The sequence below is a fragment of the Poeciliopsis prolifica genome, unplaced genomic scaffold, assembly GCF_027474105.1.
Source record: "Poeciliopsis prolifica strain line A6 unplaced genomic scaffold, Auburn_PproV2 SCAFFOLD006, whole genome shotgun sequence".
Classification (NCBI taxonomy): Eukaryota; Metazoa; Chordata; class Actinopteri; order Cyprinodontiformes; family Poeciliidae; genus Poeciliopsis; species Poeciliopsis prolifica.
The window spans coordinates 4,048,934-4,076,801 of NW_026562381.1; the positions used below are offsets into that span (position 1 = coordinate 4,048,934).

Below are 27,868 nucleotides of genomic sequence, written 5' to 3' on the forward strand. Positions count from 1 at the left end.
CACTGACTTCCTTTAAATCAAAACTAGAAACACATTAGTTGAGAGTTGGGATTAATAATATATGGATTATCAATTTGCTGGTATGTTCCTTTAAATTGGACCTGAAAAGGGAAGCGTTATTCCAGCTTCTTCCTCTCAATCTGTCCTCGCTGTGTTTTTCTTTTTTGGAGACACGTGGCCTCTTCGCCGCCCTTCTTGACTCACACCTGCCTGCTTGTTATCCTTGAGCAAGAACTCTCCGGACTTTCTTGGGAACTCTGAAACTCCAGTCCTTGAAGATTTGATAAGTGGCTGATGTGGTTGCAGCAATATCTCTGATAAGTTAGCATGTTTGCTTGGAGATAAACATGGTGGAACTTGGAGTCAGTCCAAACACACAACATAAAAACTGAAGCTGTAAACATGCTTTAAAGCTCCGTCTGTGAAAAGTGGAAGTTTGCAGATGGGAGTTGGTTTCTAAAGAAAGACAAAAGACGGTTTGTTTTGATGATAATTTTTTTTTTTTATAGAAAACATGTTTACATTTTCAAAAACATTTTTTGTCTTTGCACTTATTCTCTTTTTTGTACTTTTTGTTTTAAATATAGTTGTCCATTTTTTTAACATCCATCTGTGTCAAAGGCTCTTGCTGAGATGCTGGGACTTAGCAGAAGGTGAAAAAAAACGGGCGTAATATTCATCGGAAATGACGCCGACCGTCTTGCGGGGGGAAAAGAAAACATCCGTTTCCACTTGGAGAAGCCGCCGATCGATGCCCTGGTCCAGCCTCCAGCAGTAACAACCCTCCACTTGAGCAGCGCTCCAGTTTTTTCCGCCTAAAGGCACCTGTGTTATAACAGCGCTTTTGCTTTGTTTTAAGTCGATATGCACTTGTTTCTTCTGCACGTTGCTAAATCTAACTACAGTCTGTGAAACGTCTACGACTACTCAGGTTGCAGCGCAACGAGCAGGTCCTACAGTCACACACAGAACAACACAAAGGGAATAACGCCAAAAATGTACAGAAAAATGGAAAAATAATAAGAAAAAAAAACTGAAAAAGGATACAGTTTGCTTATTTTCTGCTTTTAAAATTTAGATGAGTTTTAACCTAATTAGACTTGAAAAAGTACAAATGCAAAAGCCCAAACATGCAACTTAAACACAAATTTTCATTCACAAAACTCTTCTGTAACATGTTGCCAATAACATTCGATATTAGGCGTGATCCGAGTGGCTCAGCTTCTCAGAGGAGTTTGTTTGCAAACGTCCACCATCTTTGAATTCCTTCTGTCTCCACGTAACGCAAGTAGGAAGAAAGAAAAACGTCTCAAATGAAGTACCTTCTCAGAAACCTGGGGCGGAAACGCAAAAACAGGAGGAGAGGAAAGGTGTCGGACCCACACACTTTGTCTTAATGTCTATTGATGAGCTACATTGCATTATAAATATATAAAGTTTATAAAAGTGCTTATTAAAAGAAACTAGTGATGTGATAACTTCCAGCAGTCACGGCTGTTTGTTCGCGACCAGCAATCAATACGAAATGTCAGGAAGCGTCACAGTCCAAGAAACATCCTTCAAAATTGACAAAGATTGTCAAAAAACAAACAAAAAGCCCCTGATCTTCCATTAACATTCATTCACCTTGTACAAGAAAAAACTTTTTTTTTTCTTTTTTGGGAAAGCATAGTTAATACAAAAGGAGACTTGTCTAATGAAAAAATAGGAGTGTTGGCAACTGATAACACAATGCTGCAAACAAGCAGCTTCTCACAGACTCAACTGGAACACAAGACAACAGGGAAATTTTAAAATTACTACTAATAATTGCACATAACCTTTAGAGAGGCAGGATGTTTTCTGAGAAAGGTGAGAGATGTGGGGGAAGGGGCATAATAAACACGTTGAATCTGCCGCTTCCCGCCCCGCGTCACCGCAGTTCAACGTTCCTCATCCTCTCAGGGTCTCTCTGTACCGGAGGCCGTCTGAACCAGCGATTCAGGCAATCATATAGCGAGTGATGGCTCTTAAAGCATAGAGGAGCTCCGCCTGCAGCCGGGCCTCCATGATCAGCAAGTTGACGTGTATCTGAGGACAGAAGAAGAAGACAGAGCTTCTCCTCAAATACGCCTGTAAGCATATCAAATTCAGCTGGACATAAATTGTCCCGATAAGCGAGAATATTGTGGATTTCAGGTGATAATGAAAGGACACACCGGCAGTTTTTGATAAATTTTGTTCTACATTGAAAGGAAATTACTTAGAAAAAAATATTGTGCTGCATTTTGCCTACGGCTACTTTTTACTTTTACTTAAGTAAACAAAAGTTGAAGTCGTCCTACTTTTACTTGAGTATAATTTTGGAACTAAAAGGGAACTTTACAATCAGAAATTAATCTCTGAAATAATTCAGAAAATCAAAAAAAGCAGAATCTGCTAGTCGACTTTGAAAAGCTGCTTCTGAAGTTAGATCTTTGTACAAATGAATTTAGTTTTTTCAGGCAGAACCTGTAAATGCTGGTTTCTGTAACGGGCCGGTGAAATCCTGTCTTACCCGTTCTGAGGCTTTCAGCAGAGTCCAGCTCAGCGGACACACCGGGGTTTTAGTGACGTCTGGAAAACAGGCCACAGCCTTGATGTACAGCTTCAGGTCTCGCTCCAGCAGCTGGTTCACCTCCACGTAGTCATAATCATCATAACTGAGAACAAAAGTCGGCAGATGTTTATCTAGTAGATGGGCAGGAGCAGCTCATGTTTTGGTTTTAATTCGGTGTGCTGGTGGTCTTACCGTATTCCTAACACATAATGGATGTAATTCCAGATGGCTCTCTTCAGGTCGGAGCTGTGCAGCGACGGGAGCGAAGTGACGCTCCTGAACCTGTCGTCCAGCAGGTGACCGATGTCCGAGTACAATCTGTTGATCAGGGAGAAGCCGTGTACTTCCCAGGAGTAATCCTGAAAAAAATAAAAAATAACGAGACAAATCCATCAATTTACAGAAGACTGAATGATTAAAACCATCCAAAATATTTAATAAGAGCCATAAAGACGTAAACCAGTCTGACAATTTTATAAAAGCAGTATAGTGTTTAGATTTTCCATTATTTTTTATTCATAAATACATTTTATAAATACATTTTTTATTTATAAATACATTAGAAGAATATTTTGTTTTTAGGGATACAGGAAGTTTGATCAAACAGATCAATGTTTGCATTCAGTGTCGGCGCTGACTCTCTCGTTTACCGATGCCTGGCCTCACCTGAACTCTGAGCACCTGGAGGTGATCCTCGTCACGCCGGGCGAACTCCTGGTAGCAGAAGTCGGGGTCTGTGATGAAACGTGATGGATCTGCGAAGCTCAGCATCTCCTCCTCGTCTTCCACATCTAAAAAGGGGAGTCGGTGAGCGGAGTGGAGGGGAGAGTGAGGCTTTCGCTCAGATTTCACACCCCGGAGCGCCGTCAGAGCGTCAACAGCCGCTCTGACTGGTGGTTTGTTTATTTCTGCTACCTGTTTGCTGGAGAGTCTGCGCCTGCAGGAGACGCTCCTCTCTCTTCTCCTGCTCATCCTGGGACTTCTGGATCCTCTCCTTCAGGCAAACCATGTCGCAGCTCGAGTCCAAAGACTGTTGGCACGAAAACGAACCCAGGGTGAAAATACTTATTCTATATTTACAACATATCTTCTCCTGTGATAAGAAATCATCTAATGTCACAAATGACACAGTATGTAAAACAAAAACATTTATTAGCTAAGGAACAAAAAGTCTTTGGCCAGAATTATTAAGTAGTTAAAGGGTGAAAATGAATCAGTTACACTGGCTTTCATGTCTCATGTTTTCATTTACAAGCAGCTTAAGCCAGTTAGAAAACAATAAAAGTTCAGATACGTCTTTCCTTCGATACGATTAAAGCTGAACATGATGCTCTCGTGTTTAAATGAATTGCTTCATGTTCATTTGCAACAGTTTCTAATTTTCTAAGCTACAGAAAGTTAATTGTTAGGAATGAACAAATATGAACATTTGGGCCAATATTGACGCTGCTGTTCTGGCATTATTTACCAATATTCTATTTAATCAGATTTCTTACTCGATTACTTAACTAATCATCAGAATAATTAACATATTACTTGATTACTAAAACAATTGTTTATGACGGCATTAATGAACATTTTGTGTCTCCAGCTGAAGTCTGGTTTCTTACCCGTCGCCGTGTGATATGTTGGGAGGGTTGCCTGAGCGACTGAGGCACGTTGGCGTTGCCGTTGGCAGCATCAAAGGGGCAGAAGGTCGGTGGGGTGCCGTTGGGAGATTTGGCGAGGTGGGCGAGGTCCGAGTCCGTGTCGCAACCGAAGACGAAGCTGCAGAGCGAGTGGCAGTGGGCCAGGATGACCACGGCCTGCACCAGCTCGGCCAGCGACCAGCACTGCTCACCGGCCTTCAGCAGCGACTGGAGACGACGCAGAGGCAAAACAAGACGCTCAGCGCTGATTGATCTGACTGGCTGGAACGTGTTTAATACATTAATATAGAGATTAAAGGATAACATTAGAAAGTAACGACCTTTTGGAGGTATTAAACATGCTTTCTATTAAGCAAACATGATCTTTTGAAATATTCAGATTTTGAATGTTGTGTTTTTATTATTTGTTATCAGAATATTATAATTAGGAGAAATAAAGGTTATATGATGTGATGGACTTTCAATAGTATTTGAGTTTATTGAATGGGTCTGCATTATTGAAGTGAAAACTAATAAATTAATTATTGAAAATAATTAAGGCTCGTTAGCATGTCCACTGATAACAGCAGAAAAACGTTTTTCCTGAAACGGTAAGATGTTTTGTCACCACTGACACATCCAGCAGCGCAAACATAAACATGTATTGTTTATTGTTTTTGACCGGGAGCGAGTCGTGGCAGGAAGTGGAGGAGTTTGATCTTTTCATAGATTATCTGTCTCACGTTAAATATTATGTAAAACAGTTCTGAAAAACATGTAAAAACCATATTGTTGTGAAAGTTACACACTGTAGCTTTAAATTTAACTTTTATTCAACAGTTAATTTCTTCTTGCTGGAGAAAAACAGTGTACAACTAAGATTATTCATCTCTGCAGCTCCTCCAGAGCTACCATGAGCCTCTTGTGTCTCAGTGTTTCCATTCCAGACGATGGATTTAAGTTTACGTTAGCTTAGCGTAGCTGAATAAGCTCTGCGTACCTGAATGTGGGAGCAGGCGGCGAGCCAGGGCTGGTGGGCCAGCACCTTGTTTATGTGGTCAAGCAGGCGAAGACGAGGTGGAGCCGCTTCCAGACCCTGCAACCACAGGGGGTCCCCGCCGGCCCTCAGGAAATGGGCCGAGTGCAGGCACACCAGGTAGCTGCAGTGATAACGGGCCGCCGCCTGTAGAGGGGCGTTCAGAGGGGAAGTTTTAAAAGAACGGAGCAGCTGAAGCCGAGCGCTTCCGGCGTCAGCAGCCAGGTCACCCACCATGATGGCGATGTAATGGCGGTACGGCAGCGGCAGGGGGCCGTCCATGTGCAGGATGTAGTGCTGGGTGCGCAGGAAGCTCTCCAGATACTGGGGTGGGACGCCATCTGCTGCGACACGGCGTCCACGCTCCCCCTGCTGACCAGCGCTTTCAGTAAGGACATGCGCTCCTTCTCGCCGTTCACCATCACCTGCAGAAACCAGAACAAACAGACGGCAGGTTGGTTTGTGGCGGGGAAACGGTGGAACAAAGTACGATCCACCCATTGTTTCAGAAAAACGAGGCCGAGGAAGTAACTATGAAACAAAATCCAATCAAGAGGATCTGCTTTTCTCACTGTTAAGACAAAATAATTCAGAGAATCGCAGTTAGGAGACAGGGGTGGGCAATACGGACTGACGTTATTTTAATAACAATAAAGATTATGACAATTAAAAGTATTTATTGTTACTGCTTTAGGTAACTGTATGGCTGTGAATGCAGGCACAGCCTCATCACGCCACAAACACAACATTCCCAGCTTCTTTAGGACAATACGTGTTTCTTAAAAGGTTGTTTTCCAGGTACATAGTGCCCTTTTATAGCATAATCAAGCAATTATGTTAAATTCAGTTATTATAAGAACTGAATATTATGCATTAGACAGACAGAGACATCTGCTCTTTCTTAAACTTTGCCTTCACAAAGCCATCACAACATGGCTCCTCTATTAACCCTTTAACGGCATTTTACCAGCATTGCATGGAGAAGTAGCTCAGCTGATGTGAAGTTCCACCCTGTCTTTGCTGCTTGCTGCTGGCTAGTCTGAAGGAGCTGTGTGGGGGATGCTTGGAAGCTGCAACTCAGAGGAAGAGCTGCGTCTCGAAGGCGGAGCTAAGGCCACCAAGGCGGTTTGCTCAGTTGAATGGTTTATATGGAGATTAAAGGAATAATCAAAGCAACACTCCAGGAAATATCATTATAACATAATATAAAAGCTCCAGAAAGTTGATTAAAAATTGTGATTTACTTCACTAAACTGCACATTGTGACTGAAATTTGACAATTTCTAATTTGATGACATTTATTGATGTTTCCATGGAACAAATAGTGGAGAACTCAACAAAAATAACATTTCTAATAATACCATCAGTTTTGTTTTTTATTTACCATCAATATCCAAAATATATTACGGCAATCCAACTTTTTATGATAAATGCTGAACGATACAATAAATGTCCACCACTACTACGAGAACCAAAAGGCATCCAGAAACTCTTCCTCTAAATCCAACGAAACAGACGTAAACATGAGCAGAACAGCGCCATCCTCCCTTCACAGCCATTACGGCCCTTAGATTTATAGCCAGGAACGCCTTGGCTCAAGATGAAGTTGGAGCGTCCAGCATCATGTGACGGCGGGCTCAGGCTGCGCTTTGGACCGGAGTCATGTTCCACACCTTAAATCAGAGGAAGAGGGGCCGTTTTGGAAGAAGAGCGGCGGCGCCACAGGAGAGTTAACGCATTCCTGACTTTATTTTTCCTAGAAATTCAACAAGCACCCAAACAACATCTTAACAGACACAAAGTCGGATGGTGTTCACAAGAAAGAGGGGCTTCTTTAGTTTGTTTGATGTTCATCTAATGAAGTCGAGACGCTGGATTAACTTGTTTATTTGAAAGCTGAAAGTAAGAGAGAAAAAAAGAAAACGCACAAAAAATGCCATTTGAAAAAGGGCTTTACACTGAGGAAGCAAAGATGAAGAAATTAATATGAAGACTGAGCGGAGGAGGCCTGAAAGAGGGAAGCTCGGTGAGGATAGAAGACGTGGAGGAGGCCAAAGATTCAAACATGGGAGCGACTGCACTGAGGGGCCCGGGGCCAACAGAAACAGACCCATGTAGAGCTGGAGGCTGGCCGGCCCTCACCGGTAGACATTTATAAGCTTGTTTTCCTTCTCTCTGCATGATATAACGGCTTCTAGGAAAAGGTGTTCAGGAGCCACAGATCCAGTTCTTCTGGATAGATCAAACACTTTCACTTCAACTTCAAATGCAGAAACTTTCCAACTTTATCTGGATCTGACTGTCTGTTCTGCCTCATGCTTAAACCAGAGAAACAAATAAAGTAAATAAAAAAAGAGGAAATAAAAAGAAAACTGAAATTTTATTTTAATAAGGAAATAAAAGCTAGCGAAACCAACCTACCCTTGTTAGCAGGAGAAAAAAGTATTATTTCTCTGTGGGTGGAGGGGAGAACAGTTAAAATCTTTCCTGTTTTATAAAAAAACATTTCTGTGTTGACGGTCAGAGGCTACATACAGTAGTTTTCATTTAATGTCACACTTCTGAAAACTTTGTGGCTGGCAGCCATCTTGGTAGGTATCAGTGACTAACTCTCATGGCAGTTGCTATGACAACAATAAACAAGCTTGGCACTATCGCTCACCTCATTCCTATCCAACTTATAAGCAATAAGTATATTACATCTATTACTTGATTACAATTTTTGAGCACTCGTGTTGTTGGTCTCCTAGCTATGATTCATCTATGCTTTCCTCTTGCCTACCAAAATGGCGGTTCAGTGGCACAGAACACTTCTGGTATAGACGTATGGGGTGATTACTTTTTCATCCTAGGTTTCTGATGGCTTCATCTCTTAACAAGTGAAGCAAATTAAAAACTGTACTTTATTTACTCATATCATCTTTGCCTGAGATAAAAATAGTTTGTGTGGAGAAACGAGGCAAATACTTTTTCACAGCTCTGCGATCGGTTCGAACAGAGAGTGGCAGAGCTTGTTTTTGCACCTAAGCCCCGTATGGCTCTTTAGTATTCAGCAGCATGTTTATCTGGCTCAAAGCTCCATGTGGTATTTCACTTCTCCTTACAGGGGATGATGGTTCCTGCCTGATCCTGCAGTAAGCTCCACCTCATGACCCAAATAGTCCTAAAGGACTCGGTAACCAGCTCGATCCTTATGAACAATACCTTCATCTTATAGTTTCATAAAAAGCAAAGTAACCAAGGGGGTTGGAGTTGGAAGAAACATGCTGAGGCACAGACCCTGACCTTCTCCAGCCTGTCGGCGCCCACAAGAAATAGTGAAGGAGGAGAATGTGGAGAGCACAGGTGGCTGCCAATCAAAGGCCTATAAGAGCGCATTCACATGGGTGTTACTCCTCGAACACAAGCGCTACTGATTAGCATGCCTGGTTGCTGAATCTAGGTTACTGCTCCATGGAGCGCTAGCTGGCCGGATCGCTGAAAGGAGCAGTGTTGCTCCAAGTAGCATTTTAGAGGCCTGCGCTGCAGAAAACACGCCTCATTTCTCAAGGACCTAACATGTCGGGAGGCACGGGCCTATTTTTATTCCTCCTCATGGTAGAATGGGCTCAGATTGCGATGTTGAGTGATCACACTTCCATTTTTAGGGTAAATGACACATGAAGCGGCTGATTGAGAAATTTCTGGCAGAATTTATAAGGCTTGCGAAACTATTCTACCTCTGAGATCTTTCCATGTTTTATCACATCAATGTCTTTTATTCAGATTTTGAGTGACAGATTTTCACAAAATGGTGCATAATTCTTCAGTGAAAGGAAAATAATCTATGGCTTTCACATTTTGACTCAATAGCTATGTTTCCATTAACTATAAAATTGTGAAAATATGATTAACAAATACAAAACCCCAAACTTATTTGATAAAGTTTTTGCTCCAGGATGACGTGTTTTTTTTAAACTGTCAAAATGAATGTTTTTTGCAAACCTGCAATGAAAACAAATTTATTGCATCACACAAATCATGTGATCAACAACCAGATGCCAGTGCTGTTACACTAACTCTGGTGTAAAGCACTTCTTGCTTTTGCATAGGTGAATGTGTTTACACACTATTCCTGTGAAATCAATCATAAAATGAAACGGGAAGTCAGAAAACACAGAGTGCAGCCACCAGCATCAACATGCTAGTTGTTAGCCTCTCCAGTGCTATGCAAATGACTGGTCTCTTTTTCATTTTCCAGTGCCAGCTAAACATTAATCTGATCAATATCTGGCTTCAGAATAGCCAAGGAAGTAGCCGCTGTTGGCAATAGTCTCATAAATTTATGTACAATAACTTTCAACTAAAAGTAGCAGTTTCAGACAAGAGATTAGAGATCTACTCAAAATGTGTTAGTGTAGTAGTTAAAAGAAAAACAGTTTAAGTAACAAATCCTCCAAATACCAGAGTCCATAGATGTGATTTTGAAATCTGATTTAACAACACAAGTGTCAAAAGTTGGTCTTACACCGGGTGAGGAGATGGTCTTAGTCATCACTGGCATCCCACGTAATTGATTAGGAAATTGGGGGTTGGGTTTTAATTTCTAACATGTCTGGACAAAGTCTGACAGAGAAATCAAGACAGAAACAGGAACTACAGTAAAGTTGAGGATTCACAAAACAGGAAATGACACATCCTACCTCTTAAACAACATCTGTCTGCTGACAGCAGCAAAATGAAAGATGCAGTCACCCATTGGGGAAAAGCTTTCATGAAAGTCATTCTTACTGTGTTTAAAAGGAGTTTTAAAAAGACTATGTTGATCTTTACTGGATAAAAACAAATGAGACTTTTTGATAAAGTATTCCCTACTGCCTGCCTGCCTAACTACTTGAAAAAAAACACACCCACACAAGAAGAAAAAAAATAAGAAGTGAGAACCATGTGTGGGAGGATGCATCAAACAACAAGGAGAAATCATCTAGACAGCTGTGTGTGCATTACAAAGCACACTCTGGTTACCAAACCTAAATATCTGTTGTGATTTAATCAGAATAATAAAGTGTTTAAATACTCAGATCACAACAGACTTCAAAAATTTCCAAACTCTGAAGAGGTCATCGGCACAGAGCTGAGAAAAAAGGCCACCTTGTAGATTTCCTGTCACAAATGTTGCAAAGATCACCTGAGTCAATATGTAAAATTTAAATCAAATTAAATGTCTATTTGATTTAGAAAACAAGCTGGTAAATAAACTAAATACCCCATTTCTGTGTGACTATTGGAAGCAATTACATCACTAATGAGGAATTTTGTCCTTCTCTGCTATATTTTAGGCAACCTGCTCAGCATCTCCATTTGATTGAAGTTTGTGCTTTGACTAGGACTTTCTTTGTTTTTTTGAGTTGTGTGTTTTGGATCATTTTCCTGCTGATTAACCCAGGTGTGATTGAGCACATCTTAAGATCAAGGATGGACGGATTTTCTAGTAGAGAGCATAAATCCTACTCCCATTGCTCCCCTGCAGGGTTAGTGAGAAAGTACATTTTTAAGATCTTTTTAATGCCACCTTCAATTGAATTTTGGTCCTTTTGAAAAACATGTTATTATAAGAGTTGGATGGGGACCTGGTAAATTGTCTGTTGGTGGGTCTTTTTACACTGCATATAGCTCCAGCTTAAAAGCTTGTTTGCACAGAGTTGACCTAGTCTTTTGGTTGACAAAAAAGCAAAAAAAGAACAATACGATATTAAATAATCTGGCCTGTCATGATAACTCATTTTGCTGGATGATAAATTGTCCCAGAAGTTATTGTGATAAACAATAATGTTGTTTTGATACCATTTCCAAATATTATAATGGTAATGGCACACTCTCTCAAAGATCAATAAGCTTTAAATTCGAAAGAACATTTAAAACTGTAACTGCTATACATTTTAAATGTCCAAAACAAATAAAACAATAAATAAAATGAATTATGAAGTTTCTGTGCTTCAAAAAGAGGGGCTAGTTGAGACCAAAGCACCAGCCTGAAAACTTTTGTCATCCAGTTTTGGTACAAGAAAAAAAAAACAAGTGAAGCCAATGGAAATTGAGCTTTTTTAAATTTATCATGTGATTAATTCATTGATTTATTGCTTACTGCGACAGGCTGAGCCATGACAAAATTTAAGGCCTGTGATTAACATTCTTAAGGCAAGGCGTCCCGCCCTAATGCAGCAAAACAACCCCAGATCATCACACTGCCACCACCATGTTTTACTGCTAATATCAGAGGTAAGTAAAGTCTGCACTGATAAGGATTTGTTGTGTGTTCTTTTGTGAACTCATTAATTTTTATGTTCTCTCCACTTCTGTATAATCACCTACTTTATAAAATTAGACATGTTTTATATATAATTAAATGTCTATGTCTGGCAGTAATCAGACCAAAAATGTGGATAATCCCAACTAATTATTGGTTTAACAAACTGGACAATTTACAAACTAACATTTTAATAGATTTTGGTTCTGTTTGGTGATCTTAAACATTTAGAAGTGTGCAAATAAACTTAATCTGTGAGAGGGCTGACACTTTCTACTTAATGACACTGTGTGTTGATCGGAGAGGTCGCATGAGGAAGAAGAGAAATGAAAAACATGGGTGACGTCACAGAGGGGAGGATAGGTAAATGCAGACAAAGACAAGCTTTGATCACTGGCAGAAAAACAGCAGCCCTGTGCAAGTTGCAATATGAAGAGGAGCAAGGGTCCAAGATGACACACAAAGAAATGGAGGAATGACGCAAGCTTTCTTTCTAAGAGTGAATAATGCAGATACAAGGGAGGGACATTCAATCTGCATTCTGACTGATCTTGGAGAGATTGCCCATCGTTATCAGAAAACATTAACACCCCCTTTCCTCCTTTCCGGAAACAAGAACTCGGGACAGATTTTGGCTCTGCAACCTGAACTCAAGGAGTAATGCAAAACAACCCAGCTGCACAGAGCAAAAGGAGGGGGGTTGGAGCAGCACTGCCAGGAGAAACAAAGAACTAAATAAACCCATATACATCAGTGAGTGATTATATCTGACTGTAAACAAGGCAGGTAGGTAGAGCAAGGAAGATTTCACTGATAAAAGGCTATACTTATTGAAGTTTATTCCCCAACACAAGAAGCTCTTTAAAAATGAAATATGAAGTTATATGTCATCAGCGATGAGGAACTGTGAAGACAAAGGAAAGAGGAGAAAAAGTGGCACATGCTGAAATGAAACCAGAACTGCAGCTCGCGAGGCTGTCTGTTTTATTGCATTTCTGTACTCCACAATCTGCAGCAAAAACATGTCTTTGTTGGACTGCGTTCGGCACAGCGCCCCCTTTCTGTTGCAAAGCGGAAAACAACACTCAGAGGAGAAAAACAACTTTGATTGGCAGTCCAGTTCAGGCGAAAAACAGCACAATAAGGACGCTCACAAGGGCTGCCGTACAGCTGAGAAATCAGTCTGTTAACGTGGTTTAACACAATTATCACATTATTTTGTTCATGCATATAAAACAGCAGTAATTAAATGGCACTGCATTACTTCACACCACACTGAAACACCTCTTTTCCTCCTCAAACCCTGAGATGATGTCACCTTCACCTGCAGCTTCATCCACAGAAACGTCCCCAGCCGTTTCTCGTTTATCTCCAGCGCAATAAAATTCAAAATACACTCGGCCTCAAATTTTAAAATGACAGAAGGGAGAAAAAAAAAGAAAAGAAAAAAAGGAAGAAGAAGACGGTACAGTAGAGGAGACGTTTCTGTCATCGAAACCCAGCTCCCAACATCTTGTCCTTGTTTCCTCTTCTATAAAAACAGCCGTTTTTAGATCAACTCTCCGATTAACGTCTCAACGCAGAAGGCTCGAGCTTTACGTGACATTTTAACGGCTGGTGATGAAAAACCACTTTAATGGCGAGGAAGCCAGAAATAAACCAAATAAACATCATCCGGTCACTTGAAGTGTTTAATCTGAGTTTCTGACCCATTTCCTGAGCCATCCATGTTAACGTTAGAAGTTCGGTTCGCCTATTTTTCGTTTGCTAGCGCTAGCAAACTACAGCCGCTACAGTTAACGTTGCTGCGCTGAAGTTGGGTTCCGATTCGAAATGACAGTAAAGGCCATTTCGCAGCTTTCATACTTTTTAAAAATGAGCTATAATTTCAGTTTAAAGTATTTAAACTGATCAAACCTGAACTGAATTATTAAACATCGCATAAAGACTCTTTAAAATACAGTCTGTGATATGAGAAACTTAAATTTTGTTTGTAAGAACACAAGAAAATGCAAAATTGAAGCCGTTTTTGATTTGTACATCAGCTTAAATAGCCACAGACTGCATCATTGTGAGATTAATGTTATAAAAGCATTGATTTAAAAAAAAAAGGTTAATAGAATAATTTTTCATATTACAATTGGTGTTTTGTAAACTCTTCTTAGCATAGATTACTTTTGCTCAAGATTGAGCTTCAAGTTTTCAAAATTAATCCACTATAGGGTGGTGCTAATATTAAAAAACACAGGTAAAACACATCATAAACAGTTTCCTTACTTATTTGACTACTGTAGTCCATCATAGGCTTGGCTATTCTATTAGAAATTTCATGCTTGTGCTAATTTGACAATAAAGAATAATGTTTTCTATATCAAAGAATATACAACAGGTGTTAAATAATCCAGTAAAGGTTTGACTGTCAAACTACTTTGGTTTTTATAGTTGACCAAATCTAATTTGGCCCTAATGCTGCAATTTTGAAAAAAAAAAAAAAAAAAGCTTTCAAATTGCCCCTTTTTGTTGTTTCACTTATAGAATAAAGGTTTCATGATTATTAAAAGTTGTCCTAAATAGTCTGATCAGTATTATGTCTGTTTATTGTGGTTTTTATAATCCATTAAATCATAATTTCTTATGGTCTCACATTCATAATACGGATTTTGCAATTTCACAACTGTGTTTTTAAAACGGGTTCATCCTTGTAGCATAATCCTTTCTAGGTTTGACCCGTCATAACCATTGTGGTTTCTGACTTAAAGACGGGCAAAAATACTTATAAATAGCTTTAAATTGCCTTGTTTATGTTTTGAGTGATAGAATAAGGGATTCACAAATTAAAACTGTATGAAACCCTGAGTAATCTATAGTCAGAATGACAAATGTCAGTCCGGGTTTAACCTTCCTGACAGTTGAGGCTTTAAAACCTTCATGAGGTACTAAAAAACATGAAATAGCCCTTTTTGGGCTTTGAAAAGACCAATAACAGCAACATAAATTATAAACTGTTTTTGAAGGTTGTGTCGTTAACGTAGGTTTTTACTGTGATGTCCAGATAAAAATGTTAGATTTTTATCTGGAGATCATTAAAGATCGGATTATCCATAAAGATGCGGAATAACCCTTTACACAAGTTCCAAATCGAAGGCCAACTTCAGCGTCTAAGACTTACACTTTGTTTCAAAGTTTCCTATCTGAAAACAAATTAACCAAACTAACTTCCAGTTCAACTGACAGCAACGAGAATATGTAATTAACGATTAAAAGAAAAGGGAGGCTTCGTTTCAAGCGCCTGTAAAGAGTGGAGGCCGTTTTCTTGACAGAGAGACAAATGAATGAACGGTTTTGACTTCCCAGGCTTACACGTATAATCCCAGCCTTACCTGCTTCTGGACCCGCTTGCACTGCGATATTAGGGGGTACTCCATTTTACTCGTACAGATGATCATTTTCCAAAAACGGCGTCGTCCTGCATGGATCCGGTTGGAGCTGCTAACAAAAGGGAGCGCTTCTGCCGCTGGCCCCCGGTCAGCCTGTGTGAAGCTGCAGCCTGGACTGAGGAGAGCGAAGCTTCCCGGAGCAGAGCTGACAGCTCCAGTAACAGCCCCGCCAATCACCGCGCAGGGGGCGGAGCTGCCAGCCGGAGGGGGTTAGCTACATGCTAATGAACATCTGCAAAACAACAGCGGAGAGGCAGGACACGGCCAGACTGTCAACTTTTACCAGCTTCTGTCTCTGAATCTGATCCACTTTGTTGACCTGGAAAAAAATATTGCAGCTTTTTTTTTTAACTTTTCCACAATTTGTGGCAAACTTTCTAACATTTCTATGGAGAGTTTAAGTATGAAATATGTAACTATTACTATAAATGTGTATGTTTTAAAAAAAAAAATTATGTCACAATAACCCCCCCACCCTCCCAAAAACATGAGCTCCTCTGCGTTCTCCTAGTGCTCCCAGTACTAGCATGGGCGGAACGAGAGGGGGAAAACGGGGGCACTGGGACCAGATAATTCCTGCACACTAGTTGGAATCATTGCAATCCACCCAAATAGGGAAAAAAAATAAAAAGATAAATGTAAGTGGAGTAGAGAAAAGTAGCCTTGGCTTCTCTTTGGCTTCACCACTGACTGCTCGTGGTGCAGAAAAAGAAACACAACTCCATAATTCCTATTCCAATTCCATGTTGATTCAAAATGCTCAAAAACTTATTTTAAATTGTGTTTAAGTTTCACATTGTATTGTTAAAGTTACACATGTAGTATACAGCTGAAGACAGAAGTTTACATATGTTGCATAAAAGGAGATTTATCTTACTTCTGGCTTGTGCAGATAATTGAAACAAGAAGCAAAACGATTCCAAATGTATAGAAAACTTTCTAAAACTAAACATGAAAGTAGGACTTAAGATCACAAAACCCATAAACCCAAACAGATACCAGGGTCAGCTTTTATATGGATTCCCAGCAGTTGGATCTTTTAGGAAAGCTGTGTTCAAAGTTCAGTCAGTTTTTATGCAGGTAACAGTTTCTGTCTTAAATTGTAGTATTAAAACTCATAACAGTGCATGAGGATTGACTGTTCAGTCACTGGACATGTTTACATTGTTAAATATAACCTTTATATTACAAACAAACCTAAATGAAGATACTTATTTTGTTACAGTCAGTTTCTTTGGCCCCTAATCTAATATCTGCTCCAAGAAAAGCACTGTTTTTAGGTTTTCCTAATTAGATTAAAGCAGTTGCACTAGTCTGACTCAGACACCAACACTTTTCACTGGAGAGTCACTTTTAGGGATAAGAATTATGGCCACAGAATTAATAAAAGAACTAAAGCCACAGAAAAAACCCTTGCTCATTGAAGGCAGAGTTTGTAAAAACAAAAGAACTAGAGATTTATGTTGCTATTGGTCGGATCTTTACGGATGAATATAATTATATTTTAGAGCCAGAGAACCTCAAAATCTCCAAATTAGAAAATGCATATAAATTTTTAGTGCCCACTGAAACAATAAGAGTTTTTTGAGGCACAGCAATTAAAACAGAATGGCTCTGCTTTAAATGGATTGTGACGTAACAGCTCTCTACAACATTTAGTCTCTGGCTAAATTGATAGATTTCTGTTGCTTTCACTAAAAATTTGTGTTTTGGGTAGATAGATTGCTCAAGGAAGGAGTAAAAAGCAGAACATGGAGACAAATGCAACTGTTATTTATATATTTATCAAATGATAAAGATCTTTATTTCACCAAAAATTAGGCATAATCTAGCACCATCATTTATTTCCTCCGTGTCTGAACCAAATGAAGGAAGGGGAAATTAGAGTTTGACTGGTGTGAAAGAATAATGTTTTGATAGTTACTTTGCTATAGTTCATTTAAACCCTCATGTGAATGTGGACTGAATAAATGGAGAAATGTGAGACTTGCATGAACATCACATAGCCCAGACATAAAGCATTAAGGAGAGACATACTTGGGGCATCAGAATTGGAGAAGAAATTATATCTGAAACAAAACACATTCGTTAATGTTTTGAATTATTTTTCATCCTTATTTCATTTCTCACTATGTCCACACTTTTAAATCTCTGGGTAGGATGTCGGTTTGTTAGATTTCTAAGCTGCTACTTAAATTTGCCTTGATCTCTTTCTTCAGACTGGACAAATCATATAAATCCTAAATTTCTAAACTCAAATTTGAGCTGGAGACTTTGCTAACACTAGATTTGTCTTCAGTGAAAAAGAAAAGCTGTAAAACGATTATATGTGGCACTTAAACGCTCTTGTGTTGTAAACTTTTAAATCTCTCCTTCTCAGCTTTCACCAAAGTTGTTTTTGTATGTGTATTTAAAATCTTAAACTGTTTGCTCAGACTACTCCTTCTTCAGACAAATGTAGGAAAACATTGTACAGTTGGGTGTGACCAGTGATCAGTGCACTGACCAAAACATGTAGGAGGAGCTTTCACCTGCAACACATAATTATATTTAGACAGCAGCATGCTTTAAACTTTACCCCGTCTTGTAGGTGGGGAAGAATTTAAACCAGAGCCAACACCTTAAACCTCTACATCCAAAACAAACCTTTGGCAAAACCTCCCCACAATGGTGATGGCATGTACTAAATCTAACTATAGTTATAGAGAGTATTTTACAGTAAAAAAAACAGGCGGAGAGTCATGTGATGTTTTGAAGAAAAAAGTTCCTTTAGAGCTCCTCTTTTCCTGTGATACCCACTGTTGATCTGCTGGACGTGATTTTCTCTGCCCGGTTGAATTATGTCCACTTGGGTCAGTCCCAGCTTGTTTTGATGAAAGAAACATTTGTATGGTTTCCAGAAAGACAACAGCTCAACTGGTTCAAATGAAATTGTTTTCAGAGAACACAAGTCACAACCTTTAGATCAATTAGATGCACTGATGGTCATCTCTGATGGTAATCAGATTCAAGCAGCTGCAACAAAGAAATGGTTGTATATGTATCAAATTGGACTTTAATTTCATTTGAAAATTCTGATTTTTTTTTTTTACTTTAGAGATGCTTAAAGAAAACAGAAAAAAAGGTTAGACAAATTGCTTAGTGATTGTTTTTTTAATAAATTTCCTTCCCAAACTCACTGCTTGCCTGAAAAATTTCACAGATTATTATTATTATAAATATTTTCACTAATATTTCAGTTAAGAAATGAATGAAAATTTGGCCATGAAATGCCAAAGGACTTGACTATCTTTGTCTTTCAGTAACTGATCTATAAATGCTCTAATCTGGACCTTCTGGAACCAGGCCTTGCTCTCTCCTCTGTATCTTAAGCAAGGAAAAGTTCATGGCTGTTATTAGGATAATTTCAACAAGTCCAAACACAATACCTGTTTTTATAATTACACAAGGTTGTGTACAAATGAAAGCATCTTAATACAATGGATTCACGTTTTAAGGTTCTGAGGAAGAGTACGTTGTGTGCTCCCACTGGGAACAGACCAGTAAGGACATATCAGGACAGCGTCTGTCGAGTGGAGACTGGGACAAAACCACTGGGAAAACAACAGCTGCTTTACTTGCTTCTACTTGTTCACTGGGAAGAGCTAGGGCAGAAAATGGGTTGCACCCTCTTGCTTTGCCCCACTAGTGTATGCTGACAGCAAGAGAACAGACAAATATGTAATAAAAATACAAATACATTAAATTTAGGATGTTTTATGCATTTTTTGCAACATTGCAAATGTGAAATACCATTTATTGCACAAAATAAGACTATTCATTTTAGTAAAATATTGTATGTTTACTGTTGAGTAGGTAAAACATAAAATTCATACTTTTAAAGCTTTTAATAAAAATAAAGTGTTTGTTGTGAGTAAGACATCTGCATGATCTAACTGTAGTGGAGATTTTTCAGACGTCTGGCACTGTAAAACAAAAAGAATATAAAAGCAGCTTGTGTGAACACTTGGTAAAATCTGAAACAGTTCTCATATTCCCATTGGAGGAGGAATTACACCCATTATTTACTGTCTAAGTGGAGTTTGGAGGTGGAGCAGCACCAAAAGTCTTCTCCAGTGAAACAAGTACTCCAAATGGAATAAGTTAAGAATGCATTTTTTTTTACATTTGCATCAGACAGTTAGTGTGACCAGAAACAATTTATGTTTGATTTTCAGGAAGGTAAATAATGGCACACTAATTTCCATTCCCCATATTTGCAAACGTGACAAAAGTTTAAAGGTTTTAAAAAGCAATCAGATAAGCAACCATCATGTTTTTGAGAATAGAACCCCCTTCACACCCAGCACCTCTTGGTACAAATAATCTAGATTTACACTAAAAGAAGAGAATTATCTTCTGCATGTGAGATATTAGCTACTTATAACTTTTTTTTACAGGACCTCACTTCACAAATCTTCAATTATCCTTGTAATATCAGCTGACAAGTATTTATTTTAAACGTGTTAAGGTCAAAAAGGTTTTCTCCAGATACAGCAACAAATAATCCACTGCATGCGCATTCGAATCGCTTGAACACAGCCTCATTTGAGAGCCAGACACTTGTCTGTGTTCGTACAATTTAATTAACATCATGTGAATCATATTGTGTGTCAGACAGGACCAGTCTGAACCACTGACTAAATCAAGATAAAAACAAGACCCACCCTGTTTCTGATGAGGGTTTTAATTAAGTAGCATGTACTGCTGATGATCTAAATGACCTTTGTTGGACGTAATGAAAAGCAGAGAGTTAAACATGTAAAACTAGTTTTATTTGTTAGAAAAGGAAACAAACACTATGTCCTCTATGAACTGTCTGCATCCTGTATTTGTCACTGACTTGAAGCTGTGAGATTGAACTAATTGAGTTTGACTTTTCAGAACTGCTCTTTTCATACCCGGCTGGGTGATTTCTGTGAGTTGTGACTCGTTTGAAGAAAGGAACTGAAGAAAGCCGCACGTCCCAGAATTTCAACAAGACCTGTTCCTCTGAAATTCAGCTGCCAACAAAACAAGAAGGGACTTTCCTGTGAGGGAAACTTGTCAGTCTTTTTGATTTATTCTTCACATTGTAGTTAGAGGAAATAACTAAATACACGCTAAAGCGGGTTTTAGACCCGTTCTGTCAGAAAACTTTTACTTTCACATAAGGTCAGGGGTTGAGTGTTAATGCATCTGACGTCTGCGTAGCAAGCGCAGACAAAAATGTTTCCTGTTGTGGTTGTCACTGTTTATAGGTCGAAGGGGCAAACTACAGTACGTGCAACTTTTCAGTCAGCTGTGTTTCAACATCCACCCCGTTAGAAGTTAACTCATCAAGTGTTTCTTATCTGGGTTTGGGAACCATTGTGAAATGCATCTTCTAAAAGGGAATAAAAATGTTAAAGTTGTTAAATATAACACTAGATCAAAGCTGTTGAACATGTATATTTGTTTTCGACTGGAGAAAGATTAAGTTGCTCTGAAAGGATGGGAGATGATCAGACCACATGGTTATGCTTTTAACACCCACTCACCTCTTCCGGCATGTCAACAGTGCCCTTTAAAAGTATTTATTCTTTTTTTCCTGCATGTCTTTTGAAGCATTTCTCTATCAGTTTTCTTTCTTTTATCATCTAAAATCCATCAAACTAATTTTAATTTTGGGCCATATAGAAATCAAGAATCTCTTCAACTTCTCTCTGCATTTGATGAAAACCTCTTGAAATCAAATAACGTTAGACATATTTTCACAGTAATGTAATTTGGCACTTTCAAAGATAAAAATGCAGATTTGATCAGTAAAATAATATTTAAGCACACTTATCTCACACTTTTTGGCGTCCACAGGGCCACATAAAAACTTCTGGTGAGTCATAAATTCCTGCTGTGATTCCAGTGAAGTCTGTCTTTCAACTCCTGAGTTATTTAATCTAAACCAGTGGTGTCCAAACCTTTTTACCCCCAGGATCACAACTGGCAAATTGGAACAACTCACAGGCCGCAAAATTTACAAAAAAAAATGCAGAAATTAGTTTCTTGTCATTTTTCCTGTTTTTATTTTCACCTGCTCAATAATAAACATTTTTATAAAATATTAGAGATTCAAAACACAAAACAATGCTTTGGATTGTTGCCTTATAAAAAGAAAAACAGACAATTTCCAAATTTTGGAGGTCATCATTTTTCCTCATTCTTCACTTGTGGTCAGTGGCCAATCAAAATCAGTCCAAGGGCCATGAATGGCCCCTGGGCCACACTTTGGACATCACTTTCTCTGAATCTGACATGTAGGCCAGAAGTTTAAATGTTTTGGCCTCATCTGATCAGAACTCTTCTTTCATGTTTGTTGTGTCAACTACCCAGTTTACAGAGGATTTCATATAGTTTCCTTCCTGCCTGCGCTCTTCCATAAATGCCAGGTTTGTGGACTGCAGAATCATGAACACTTTAAATTTCTTCCTGTCTGCACCTCTAGCCTTCACAGAACAGCTGCATTTATGCAGAGATTAAGTTACAAACACACAGGTTTTATTTACTGATTAGGTCATTTTGGAAGGCTGTTGGTTGCTTGAGGTTTTATTTAGGGTTATCAGAGGCAAGACACCACTGTATGAAGCTTTATTAGTACCAAACATACTTTTTGTCAAGATAGCTTTTTTTAGTTCACTGGTATTCATAAAGAAGTGCACTGTGTAGTTTAGATGATCCTAATAGCACTTTATATTATATTCAACTTGTTCACTGTGATCAACTTTGATTACAAAGTTTCTGATGCAACAAACAAATCAGATTAATGCAAAAGAGATGACCTGCAAGCAAATATAGATTTCTATCTAGTGTATAAAAATAATAAAGAAAATATTTCCTGAAGTCCTAAAAATAAAATATTTGTGAAAATAAACTTTCCCAAAGCAAGTAAAATGCTTGTCACTTTACCATCAAGCAATGTAATTTGAACATTTAACAAACAGGACGTAAGAGGTTATTTAGTCTAAAACTGAGCGTTATCATTAGTTTTGACCTTCTTTGTTTATGAGCAAGGCTGCAGAGGTCAAACTCATTGACAAAATGCATGAACTGCATAAAGATTTCTAAGTTCAGTCACCTTACTGATGGTGATTTTACAGTCGATTTAATGCTTTACTTAACAGTTTCTGCAAAGCTTTGTCACAAGCCCTCAGGCTGAGGAAGTATTAAACTGTAAAGTCATTTTAAAATGAAAATATTAATAGACTGAACATTCATAGGATCTCATTACTGATATTTATATACATATAAACACACCTGTAACATACATCTTTCACAATGTAGAGTCAGCACTTTCATGTGTAACATAATCCACAGCATTGTGGCATTAAAAAGTCATTTCACTCCGAGGGCTTTATCTAAAAAGTTTGCAAAGTTCTTCGGCTGTCCAGGCGTGAACGGCTGCAGAACAGAGAGGTCCATGTTCTTCAGCGTTTCCGTCAGAGTGCTGGACATAAGCACACACCGTTAATGCTGGTTGGCTTCACAGCATTACTCTGGTGACAGGCGTGTGAGACAGACATACCTGCATGTGCAGTACAGCAGGTGGTGGTCCATGGCCAGCTGCCGGGCCAGCTCCAGCTGATGGTTGTCCATCAGTTTGTCATTGACCACAACTAGCAGAGGTTTGCCTGCGCCGAGAGCCTCCAGACAACTTCCTGCTCCTGAAAGGAAGTTTTAAAAAGTAAAAAAGAATTAAAATTGTCCAAATTGTTAGACTTAGTTTTAATTCCTAGAGTAAATATTAGAATCCATAAGTCAGGATTTCATGCTAAAGGAAGTTAATATTTTGCACATTTTATACTTCCATTTAGGTCTCAACTACATCTAAAAACAGCCTGAGTGGTTAAAAAAAACAAAAACAAACAGATGTTTTTTGGTGTCTGGAAATTAGCCATTTAAAAATCCTCCTGATTGTTAATTTAGAGTCAATGGGCACTATGTTGTTACCTAGTGGAGCTCCAGAAAGTTTGGTCAGCTGATTTAAATGCCATATGTACTGTACAAAGGCTGCTGGAAAGGACAAGTGTTTTGGTGTTGACTTACAAAAAACACTTTCTGAGGTCTTGTTGGTTGTGCTGGAGTCTCCACTTCTGCTTTTCAAATATGTACAGTTGTATAATTGTGCATCTGTACCCAGCCATTTTCATGTATCAATGGTTTAGTTTAATGACCACCTGCAGCTTAGTTGGATTTAAAGTGACAAGACCCAAAAACAGCTCATTCTGGAAGAAGCTCAAATTAGGGCAGACAGACCAGACTAAAATATCTAAAAAGGATGATTTTGTGAAAAAAAAAGTTTTGTACAGTCTTATAAACTGTACAAAACCTATTGTTGTTTCAGTCTAGTTTTCAGACTGAAACAGAGACATAATTAGTCTTATCGGTGCGCAGGCTTGTTTAATATTAATCCCCTTAAGCATCGGGTAATAATGAAAAATTATAGCACAACAAAGCCGCTACAATCGATTATTTGTGTAGAATAACCAAAGTGTCATTTAAACGAGACGTAAAATACGCAACTGATGACTTTGTTTTGTTTTTAAAAGGTCTTTGCCCCTGAATTACCTGCATGGCTGATGACAAGATCAGCTTGCTTCATGTCTTCTGCTATTGAGTCTTTGAAGCGAAAAGCCTCCACGCTCAGGTGAGCACAGCTGTCGGCATCTGGAAGCAAAGATCCTTTTCCGACCTGAAGAACCAGACGCTCATATCCCCGAAACTTCAGCACCTGAGAGAGGAAGCAAGAAAAAAACAAACAAAAAACCCCCACCATTTTAGTACTAAAACATCAATTTCAGCTCGATTCCAGACTTATAAGACACCTGCTCACCTGTGTGGCCTCAGAGGAAGTGACGTTTTCGATCAGCTCATCAAAGCGCGTGGTTCCGACGGTAACGAACACCGTCTTCATGTCTACTCCGGTTTTAAAACCTCACTTCTTACCCTAAGTTAAAATTCCAGCTTGTTTATCTTCATCTTACAAAGCACAGACCTAACTTCCGCTGCTTCCGCTTCAAACGTCATCACGTCACCAGCATCCATGAGACGCACAATGTCGCCATCTGAAGGCCGGAGGCCTTAGTTGCAGACACTTGAATTTTGGAGGAACAAAAAAAAATCTGAAATAAAGGTAAACCTTGCAAAAATAGGAAGATAAATTTAAACGACGCATTTTCTTTTATGAAGAACTGTCGTTATGACGGTACAAAACTGAAATTATATTTCATTTTATCCTGAGGAAAGTATTTCAGGGCAACAACGGCAAGAACAACTAAAGAATTGTTTCTACCCAACAACTGTTTCTGTTTTTTTCCTCTGCTATGTATGTTTTTTATATTTATTTTTAAAATATTTTTAAACATTATGTTTATTTACTTGACCATTTGCACTTCAAGAGTTGCTATTTTTAAAAAATGTTTTCTTGCACAATGAGAGTAAAGGAATTCTTATTCTAACTAAAACTGAAGCTGTAGAGTACAGTCTACAAAACTCACAGCTGTGACTTTTTGTGGTGTTCCAGTGAAGACTTTGAGTAGAATACAGCACACAATATTTGCATGGCTTCCAGCACGAATCAATTTTAACTGCCTATGAATTGTCAAGGCTCGGGTGCTTACTCTAGATTTTTATTTGTTTAGACATCTGGGACAGAGGACTGCCTACCCTTATTTTCAATACAGCTCCTTCATGTATATGTGACATTGCATGAGTGCCTTGTCACTCTGAAGGCGTCCTCTGTCCTCTTTAGTTATTGCCAAGCTGTCACTCCAGACTGACAGCTCAGAGGAGTGGCTGTGATGTATAGATGGCTTGTACCTACTGAATGCAGGCGGACCTGCTGACGGAAATCCAAACAGCAATCAGGGCACAGGTTTGTACATGACACTGACAGTAGAGCTGTGTGTGGGCGGATTGTCATTGCTGAGGATTTTTCTTTAAAATACAGAAGAGCTAGTGGCTAATACAAACACATCGGAGGGTTATATAGATGTTTCTGTTGCATGTGGCTATCAACCACAAGTTTCTATTTATATTACTGGAGTTCATGAAAGTAGGGCTTAATTATAAACTAGAAATAATGTCATGTGCTTTTCTTTTTTCAATCAATCCATTAATCAGTTTTACTTGTAAAGCGCATTTCAGCAAAAGACATAAAACAACATATCAACAAAAAATGAGAAACCAGTAACAAATATTACATTTTGATGAATGCCATCATTAAAATAATCAATACAAGAACATATTGGTCAATGTTCCATTTATTATGGTTCAAATGTTGCTTCTCCATGTTTGGTTCTGGTTCTGGAGATAAAGAGCAGACCAGAACCAGAAGACCTGAGAGGTCTGGAAGGTTGATACAATAGCATCAAATATTTCATGCATTTTGGTGCTGAGCTTTTGTATGATTTATAAACTAACAACATTTTAAAGTCTATTCACTGAGCTACAAGGAGCCATTATAACAGTACCATTACAGCTTGTGCTATGAGTTTTAAATTAGACTTAGATTTATTTTATTGCACTGATGTTAGAATTTTTAGGATACATGCATAAATTGTCAGTGTTTAGTTCAACTTTTATTTTAGTTTCGAGGTGATGGCCTGCTGTTGTCGCCCCCTTGTGGTCTAGTGAAAATCTGAACTGTTTTTTGTTAAGATGACACTTCAGTTATCAGTTTATTTTTTACTTCTTATTCTGAAAACTTCATCCAAGCTACACCTTCATAAAACCTATAATTTTGACCTGCATATGACCAAAAGCTAAGAGATATTCATTTGCCCTTGGTGCACAACAATATACGGTCTAATTTTCTTCATTCCTGCTGTCAAAAATGTTCTATTTTCTCCAACAAAGACATAGTACAAATTCATTGGTATTTAGTTTAGAAGTAAGAAGTTATATTTGAGTAACTTTAAAAACAAACTTTTAAGAGTAGTTTTCATACTTTTATTTGAGTAGTAGGCTACTATAGTCTACTGATATTTACACACCAGTAAATAAATATACTATGACTTCTCAAAAATTGTAATCGACTAATCATTGTAATGTGCTTATATTGTTTATTATGTAAATTTGAGGAGAGAGGCAGAAAGTTCAAAGCTTGTGGTATGTTCATTACTGTCATAGCAACTCCAAAGCAACTGCCTGCCAAGATGGCTGTCAGTTACAACGTTCATGAAAAGTGACGTCATAAGAAAACACGTTTTTATACTCACAGGGTTACCATGGCAATATGAAACAGCTGACAGGTCAGCATCCGTTTCACCTCCAATTATTTCTTGGATGGCTACTTTTATTACTTGAGTAAAAATATGTTGAAGTAGTGCTAACCTCATTTGTTTACAATTTTTTGGGTACTCTGGTCTCATCTAAATTCTTACATTGTTGGCTTACGGTCAGCGATGAATAAACTGCACATTTCTGCTTTTGGAAAAACCCAGGATAACATCCCTAAATCTGGATGAACGGTCACATTTTTTAAATTTTATCTCTGTTTCATTGCAGCTCACTGACCTCAGCTTGACACCGCGGGCCAAAGCCAGTACTGAGAGTCGGTGGTGATTCTCGCCGTGTGGACCCAGATTAACGCAGCACAAATCAGAACAAAAGGAAAACTTGTTTCCATCAAGGAGTTTGGAGATCAATCTTTAAAATCACTGCAAAACTATTCACATTCCACCCATAACTGAACCAGTTCATGTCGATCAAATGAAAGAGCAGCCTTGGTGTTCCTCCCACTGTTTGATGGGAATGCTGCAAGACCTGATCTGAACAGGCTTCTGTTGTCTTGAACAGATTGAATCTGCATGTTTTCAATCCGCATCTCCCTCGCTGCATAAAGAGATGTGGAAAGAAACAAAGAACCCATTAAAGCTGAAAAATGTGGCAGTTTCATGAATTCATGCTGAATATTTTGGTGCATATAATTGTAAAAGTAAAAAAACAGCCATTCAAGAAATTACTTAATAGTAAAAAAAAGTATCTAGTTAAAAAGCTACTGAAGTACTGATTTACTAGTTAACATCTGATTCAATAGTTAAGAATGCTATCAGACAGACAAAAATGTAAAGTTAAGTCCAAATTCTGGTATTTTAAAAACTAAAGTAGAAAAAATAAATACTAATTACATGGCTACAAAATAAGAAATTCAGGTTTCGCTTTTCCAAATCCTAAAAAACCAACGATGAGACTAAAAAAGTCGGACATGCAAATATATTGTATGTTAGAATGGGGTGAAATATTGTAGTTCCAGAGCTAAATAGAGCAGATAGAAAATAATAACATAAGAAAAATGAAGAAAAAAAAGCTCTGGTCATGGATTTTTTAAAGTAAAAATTCTGAGAAAAAAAAAGTCAGAATTCTTAAAAAAATAAACTCAAAATTCTGACTTTTGACTTTAATCCTAAAATTCTGAAAAAAAAAATGAAAAAAAAAGGTTGAACTCTGGGATTAAAATACTAACAAAAAAGTCAGAGTTCTTAAAAAAAATATAATAATAATAATAAAAAAATGGGTTTAAACTCAAAATTCTGAGACTTTTGACTTTAATCCCAAAATTCTGCAAAAAAAAAAAGTCTGAATTTAGATTAAATTCTAAATTCCAGAATTCTTAAAATTCTCAGATTAAAGTTAGAATTCAGATCATTTTTACTTTTATCCCACAACTGAGAAAAAAGTCTCAATAATACAGGGTCGATAATTTGGACAAAGTTTTTGCTCATTTCATGAAGTTTTCTACTTTTTTATTGGCTCAAGTGACAGGAAAGAGGGATATGAGAGAGGGAGAAGACATGCGGCAAACACCGCAAGGCCAGGAATTGAACCTGCGTCAAGGACTGAGGCCTCTAT

General features: G+C 38.3%; 1 protein-coding gene and 1 pseudogene across 1 annotated transcript; both read right to left on the minus strand.

Moving 5' to 3' along the window:
• Positions 1 to 1,785: 1,785 nt before the first annotated feature.
• LOC129360670 (sestrin-3-like) lies at positions 1,786 to 15,119 on the minus strand (annotated as a pseudogene).
• A 7,114-nt stretch (positions 15,120 to 22,233) lies between these two features.
• LOC129360756 (UDP-N-acetylglucosamine transferase subunit ALG13 homolog) lies at positions 22,234 to 24,087 on the minus strand. The gene is made up of 4 exons (XM_055031151.1): positions 23,850 to 24,087; positions 23,585 to 23,747; positions 22,542 to 22,680; positions 22,234 to 22,463 (listed from the first exon to the last, which is right to left on the minus strand). Exons 1-4 carry the CDS (start codon positions 23,928 to 23,930, stop codon positions 22,352 to 22,354), a joined length of 495 nt encoding a protein of 164 aa, XP_054887126.1. The 5' UTR covers positions 23,931 to 24,087; the 3' UTR covers positions 22,234 to 22,351.
• Between the last annotated feature and the right edge of the window lie 3,781 nt (positions 24,088 to 27,868).